Source organism: Ciconia boyciana, chromosome 9 (assembly GCF_034638445.1).
Source record: "Ciconia boyciana chromosome 9, ASM3463844v1, whole genome shotgun sequence".
In the NCBI taxonomy this organism is placed as follows: Eukaryota; Metazoa; Chordata; class Aves; order Ciconiiformes; family Ciconiidae; genus Ciconia; species Ciconia boyciana.
The window spans coordinates 8,122,616-8,130,000 of record NC_132942.1 but is presented as its reverse complement, the minus strand read 5'-3'; the positions used below and the strand labels follow the sequence as shown (position 1 = coordinate 8,130,000).

At 44.4% G+C, this 7,385-nt stretch overlaps 1 protein-coding gene across 4 annotated transcripts in view; it reads right to left on the bottom strand.

The window, feature by feature from the left end:
* GRIA1 (glutamate ionotropic receptor AMPA type subunit 1) overlaps nucleotides 1-7,385 on the bottom strand; it is a 131,333-nt gene that overhangs the window by 12,129 nt on the left and 111,819 nt on the right. For all 4 annotated transcript variants that reach the window (XM_072872127.1, XM_072872128.1, XM_072872129.1 and 1 more), the window contains 2 exons: nucleotides 4,653-4,851; nucleotides 3,850-4,097 (listed from right to left, as the gene is read on the bottom strand). In XM_072872127.1, the coding sequence (XP_072728228.1) occupies nucleotides 3,850-4,097; nucleotides 4,653-4,851 (447 nt within the window). The remainder of the gene's footprint in view (nucleotides 1-3,849; nucleotides 4,098-4,652; nucleotides 4,852-7,385) is intronic.

Sequence of the window (7,385 nt, the reverse complement as noted above, 5' to 3'; positions counted from 1 at the left end):
GATGTGTTCACACACTTCTCACTGTTTTCAGTGGTTAACATCTGAGGGAGCAGCTTGACTCAGGATGTGCAGCAGTGAGTTTTATAGGCTCTGCACATGGGCACAGTTTGTTTCTGGATGCTGGGTATCAGGTGCAATGCTGGTGTAGACATTGCATGAAAAAGAGGAAAAAAGCTAAGCACAGTGACACACAAATGTGAGAGGGCTTTAAAAAGCATGGAAGAGATGGAAGGCTGAACAGTCCACCAGCAGACCTTGTATATCAATAAAACAGTTCCTGTAAAAGGCCAAGGACCTTGCAGCTCCCATCTCAGAATTTGTGCACATAGCACTGTGTACCACACCAAGAAATCCTCACCAAGGGGGCTGTTTCCTTACATTGCCATTCTAAAAAAGCCTGGCTGTGAGCAAGAGGGATGCATTGACCTCCACGAGCCCATGATGGCTCTGCCTGTTGGGATCCTGTCCAAGCACTGAAGCCTTCACAAGGACTGGGAACCTCCTTCAGGCAGAATCCAGTCTTCAAAAAGCAAAATCCAGATGCAATAGAACTTGCTACCAGTCCAAGAGAAGGCAAAGGTGTAGATTTGAATATGGCTGAGTAGTTTCCCTTTTTTACTGTAACAGTATTGTGGTCAGAGTCTAACTTTGGTTGCCTTTAAAGCCAATGGAAGCATGTGAGTGTAGCTCCAGAAAGAATTTGACACTAAGTAAATCATAATTATTTCTGTCTTCTAAAACAGAATACAGGTTAATTAGCACTCTGATGTCTGAACCATCTGCAAAAGATTAGTTAACTAATGAGCCAAAATACATTGCAGCTTCTATGTGGGTACAAGGTGTTAACAAAGTAAATGCATTGCAGTTTCCCTGAGCGCAGTATCAGCCATATGATTTTTGAGGCCATGTGCTAAGCGTTATGTGTTATCTTTCCTAGGAAGCTTCATTTCAGTTAATTGTGTCTCTCTTCAGCTCATGGGGAGTAAACAGAACAAGCTGTACTTCATCTTGAGAGTATTTTAATGAAAGACTGAGAGGTCTGGGGTCCTGAAAGGAGGTAGGTTTTTACCAGGGAACATTTTGGGTTTATTCACAGACCCTAGGAAAACCAACTTGTATTTTAGGGAACTTTGCTGTCAGGCTGGCTGCTCTGAAGAACTTGCCCTCCAAGATGTCCATCTCAAAAACCTCTCTATTCCTTGAGTCCAGACTCACATGGGATTTCTTGGGTTTTCTTTCCTCAGTTTTGGATAATTTGGATTTTTGTCCTCTTTTTGATCACTTGTCCAACAGTGGAGAAGAGCTCCTGCCAAGTAAATGGATGGGGTTTGCAGCTGCATGCCTATCTCATGTCAGACAGGATCACACCTTGAACCAGCTGGTGTTGAAAGGTTAATTTCTGCTCTCCCATCATTGGCCTTCTCAGCCATGCCTAAATGCACCTGAATTTTAACATCTGGAGGCCAAAAGATATTCAAAGCCAGATTCACCTAGGAGGAAGAAGCAAGCTCTTTTAGCAGAACAAGAGACCTAACTGATGGCCTAGGAGGGATGTTTGTACCTGCTACAACACGTAGAATTATTTCTGGATTTTCAACCTCGTTTTCATTCATCTGTGGCAATATCCTGGCATTGTGTTCCCATGTAGAAGCAAGAAAAACAATGGTGAACTCTCACTTAGCATCTCTCTAGGATCCTTTCCTAATCAGTCCTAAATGCAGGAAAACCGATCTAGCTACAAAAGGGACAGGTCGCAGCAAAAATCAAAATGGAGCCCAGGTTCTAAAACACACCTGATCTAAGATAGGCCTGGCTCACGTGTACCTCCAAACCTGGCTCAGAGCTTTTACTCTGTGGATGGAAGTGAGTGAAGATGAAAACTGAGTAAGAGACAGGCTGACCGTGCTATACAGGTGCCTCATGTATGTCACCTTGCTCAGGGCAACCTCTCACATGCAGGACCCCAAGGGGAAAACAGACACTACATGATGACTGTAGGGAACTACTAAGATTAAAACAATTAAAACAACAGGAACAAAACAAACATAATGGGACAAAAACTGACAACAACTGTTCCAAAGAAACACCATCGGATGGAAAATCAAGCATTCCTCCTTTGCCATTAGGCCCATAAGAAATTTGTTCTACATGCAGCCGGGATGAAAAAAAGGAAACAGAAATAAATGTTAGGAATTTTTGGAATCATGCCTAGCAGAGGGATGTTTGGAGCTGCAAAATTAAAATGATTGATGCAATTTTATTTTTTGTTGTTTATTTTTCTTAGAAGTATGATAAATGGCTCCTTCACATGCCAACAATTACAAGACAGGTAGGATGTTCCTGTTTATTTGTTTTTATAATATCAAAATTAGGATACAAGATTGATGTTTAAATAAATAAATAAATAGAATCAGCCCTGTATCCTAATTTCCATATTTGCAAGACAGAAAACAAACACTGGAGAGAGTGCAACGGAAAACATCTCAAAGCTGTGAGAATATATCCCCCGTCATTTGGAGGGCCCCAAGTCATTTCAGAGCCTGAACCACACTGGATGCAAGAATTGCCTTCTGGACCATCTGCACTGCATTCATGAGCTTCTCTAAAGATACCTCCAGCAATTACCGATACGGGAATTGCTGAATCCAATTTGAGATGACTTAATAAATGTAGTAATCAAAATCCTTGGGCCTCATCCACTACCAGTTGATACATCTTTGATTCTTTGGGCTGGCTTTGGCTTGGGAGCTGTGTGACCAGACAAATGCATCAGCAAATGCTCGGCTGGTTTCTAGTAATCCAGAGACCATGGATTAGATGTCTCTGCATTAGGTTATGTTAGCAAGCAAGTATAAGGACACACATATGGTTTTGGTCAAAATATTTTGATCAAAATATGTTTAATAAATAACTCGATGAGTAGGACCATGGATTCTGAGGACTTAGGCCACTAAAACCTTACAACTTATATTCCTCATGATTGTAACGTGAGGAACTTGCATGGCTGCTGCCAAATGGAACCACACCTCTGGCGTGACTCTGATCACCATCCAATTTGCAGATTGTGGTAATGCTGCTCTGAGCAGGTCAGTCTGCATGATGCACTTTGCAGGGGGCCAGCTCATGTCCAGGAATATGGCTGTGTGCAGGACCCAAGCTCTGCTACTAACTCAGATCTGGGTCTGTACTTTTTAAGGGAAGGTCTCTGGAGATATTTCATATGACACTAAGCAAAGGCGTGTGACAGCTGCAGGTCTGGGCTCAGAAATGCAGGGTTTGTGCCCCTTTGGATTTGCCATAAATTTGGCACTTGCCAGGATCTGAATTGACTCAGTGAATGAAAATGCACACCTTTTGCAGGGCTTTTTCAAAACTGGCTTCCCACCTCTCCCAAATAGCGTTTCATTTTATGAAACACCAAAATACTTTCCCCATGAGAACTCCCTCTGCAAGCATGGATCCAAGCCAGAGTAATACCATACTCTGCAAAGCTGTGCAGTTCACATGGCACAGGATGAGCGTCCCTTCCGGATAATGCTCTGTGAAACCAATGGTTACACCACAGCAGCCCCCCTGCCATCACCTAATACAGCAGACACATTCATAGCAAGTAGATCAGCCAGGATCCAGTTTCCAAATGCAGGGCTTGAATAATTAGATGCTCCCATTGCTGCTCAATGGGGGCTGGGCATTTTACTTCCCTGCACATCACACTGAGTTTTCATATCCCTTTCCCCCCACCTCCACGCCCCAAGCTTTTGTGATTAACATGGCAATGGAGATTGAACTGTGTGCATACATTGATTTGCTGGGTGGTTTGGCAAAAGAAAGCAAATCCAAGCTACTTACCTCAGTGCAGACCCCTTTGGCGTTGCAATGCCATAGCCTTTGGAGTCCAAGTTACCTCCCACCTTCATGGTGTCACAGGGCTTCCGCTGCTCGATGTACTCGTTCATCGTGGACTCCAAGAGGTAGGCATACTTCCCTTTCGACTTCCTCACGCGGATCATCCCCTCTTCCGTTGTCCTCACAAAAACGGAGGGTTCGGCTGACTTCATGTATGTCCACATCTTCTCAAACACTGCTATTTTGGATCGCTGTGTAGGACAGCAGAAACCCAACAGAAGCATTAATAGAGGTTTGGGTGCCAGCTGAGATTTCCAGCTGGGACCGAACACATACCCACATATCAGATGGGCCAAGGAAGGCAAAAGGGGTAATGGGATGCTAATGAACCTCCTGCCACTTCTGCATCAGGGCCCGGATCAACCCCCAATTTCTGCCATGTATTTGTGTATGGCAAGTGATTTTGCAGATCAAACCAAGGGCAAACCAAGCTGGAAATCAGGAGATGGTTTCTTTTGGAGCTGCTCAGAGTAGCTCCTCAGTAATGTGGGGAAGCACACGGATATTCCATATTTGTGTTTACAATTGCAGAATATCACATGTACTGGAGACACAGACAGCCTTCTGAGCAGCACAGGGAAAACTGGATTTTTGCTGTTCAAAGGACAAGCTCAGGAGGTCCTAACATGGTAAGGGGAAGCAAGAGGAAAAAAACAGACCTGCGCTGAAGATGAGAGAGGAGGGGCTTGGAGGACTTGTCAAACAAAGGGCTAATCAAAATGTTTGCACTAAAGTTTCCTTTTTACCCTGAAAAATTCTTTAGTGGAGCCAGCTTCCAGGGTCCCATAGGCGATTTCTGTCTGCTTGGCCAAGTCCTCTGCACTCTCGATGGGAGAAACCATCCTTTCCACGGTGAGGAAAGCAGCCAGGTTAGCTGTGTAGGAGGATATGATGATCAAGGTGAAGAACCACCAGACGCCACCAACTATGCGACCGGAGAGAGACCTGGACACAGAGAGGAGAGTCAGACAGGAGAGGTGTGAAGGTCCAAAAGGTGCAGCTTGCTCTTGCAGGCCCATCATTTACCTGGGCATTTACCCAAAGTCATGTTCTTCAGCCACTATGAGGGAAAACAAAGGTCTGTCTCAGTTCTCAATCTACCTTTCAAGGTGTCAATGTAATTAGAGGGGGGATCAAAAATTCATAGTGAAAAAAAATCAGCAATAAACTGATTGAATTTGCTTTGATTTTCAATTTCTTTCAGAGTATATAATAATATTAACAATCAGACATGGAGACAACTACGAGGAAGGTTTAGCTGGACAGGGCAATGCCCATCCAAACAGCAGCCCCGGCGAGGTCTGTGTTGTGGCACGTACGCGCAGCGGGAAGGAGCACCAGCATGGAGCCAGACCAGATATACAGACCAGCTGGGATCACAAGGCCAGCTCCTCCATCACCTGAAGTTTAAAAATCAAAATTCTGTGTTTTTCTATAAGACATATTGAAGCTCAGAGAAGAGCTACAGCTTTAATGAATAATTTGCCTACTGACATTCTCTGTTTTGTATTCAGCAGATGGCTAGACAAGATGTTCATAATAACGCCTTAAAATCTAGGTATTTTGCACTCACTGCAATCAAATAGCCAATTATCTGTAACTATTGGATAGCTATAGAGGCAAATAAGTCAAGCAGGCATTAATTTATATTAAAATCTTTTCAAATAATTTTTAAGAGTGGAAGATAATTTTAGAGTCATGTCAGTATTCATGCATTCTGTCTAAATTATTTATATGCTCCTTCTCTAGATGCAGAGCACTGTCCCAGACAGAAGGTAACTTACAGTGCTATTTTATAAAGCCAGACAGTCTGACTAGGGAGGACCTGCCCGTGAGAAACACTGTTTATTTCTCCGTGGGGGACCATGTCTCAGCGTTGCCTTTCTGCTAACCTGAGTCACTCCACAGAAATATGGTTTATCAGATGGTAACACAGATATCCCAGTCCAGCTAAGGACACTGGACCAGCTCATGATAATGTGTGCCATGCCGTGCCTGTGTGAAGCCTTGGGTCCAGCTGCTATGGTTTACTGTGGTTTAATATGACTTGACAAACCAACCTGCACACTCCATCACTCCACTGAGGGAAAAAACACACTCTGCTAATCACCGAAATTAGAGCTGGAAAGAGACTAAACCCACGTAGCCCACCAGCTGCATGACTTACCTAGGTTACACCCTTCCAGTTTGCCCAGTCTGGTTTCAAATGCTGATGATGTGAGGGGAGCTGCTCCCGCAGACATCACATCATCTCCCCATTTAGATCAACCCACCCTGAAATCTCCTTAGTCAAAACTCTTTGAGATCACTTCCCAGCAGAAAGCAGGCACAGCGACTGAGCTCCCACACACGCAGCACATGGGGCAGAGCGGAAAGCATGCGTTTTAATATGTGGAAATAAGACCCATCCCACCACATGTGTTGTCAGCCCTGAACTCCTGGAGAATGATCACAGCAGCTTTCACCTGTGGCAGAGAGAAACTGCAGGAAACATGACTGCAAGGAATTACAGCGACAGCAAGGACAAGCGGTGTATTTTACAGATGCAACTGAAAGGATTTCTACAGTTAGAGATGGGTTGGGCTTTCCTCTGCAAAGAGGCCTCATTTTGGAGCAGAGCCTTTGCCCTCCCCTCTGGTTTCTTCTTCCATGGGCTTTTCTGAAACCAGGCAGCAAAGTCCATCTCACCACAAACCCAAGCTCCATGAATGACTTTGAAGGATCCACCTTTCAAGGTTTCAAGACGAGAAGGATCTGTCTCCAAGGTGATACTGTAGGGAGTTCACAAATTCTTTTCTTAATCATGCACATCTTAAAAAGCAAGAAAGGTACGACAAAGAAGATTTTTTCAGGCATGGTTTCCAACTGTAAGCTATATGCTGGTCACCCTGCCCTGCAGTGTCTCACGCAAACCTCTTCCTTCGTTAGCAACTGCAGCAACATGGCTAAAGAGACCGACGGTCCCTCATCCCAAATTACTCTCTTTTTATGCTTCCCCATCACTGCCAGCCAGGGAGGGGGATCAGAGGTTTGTTGTGGGAGTGCTGGGTGCTGTGGGAAAGGCAGGCAGATAGGCACTGTTCTTCTACCCTATCTTTAACTCTCCCTCAGAGAGACATACTCACCGAACAAGCTCTGGAGATGAACAGGGACCTCCAGGGATGATTCACCCTACCTATCGCATGTTGGGAGGAGGTCCCTCTGCAGACCTCTCTATTGAATTTTGAAGGAAATGGGATGACTAAGTTGGACTAAACAGCTAATTTTTAAGTAGCTAAAGTTAGGTGAGATAAATGTGACCATTGTGCTTCTCATCTGCAGAGAATACTCAGCCTTCAGGACTGCCAGCGCAAACAACTTTACCTTTTGTTTCATATTTGGAGAGGGATCAGGGAGGCAGCTATGGATTCAGCTCACATGTCTTGAGATTGATGGGAAGAGGAAAAAAAATACCTGTCTTTAATTAGTCTGGATGATGT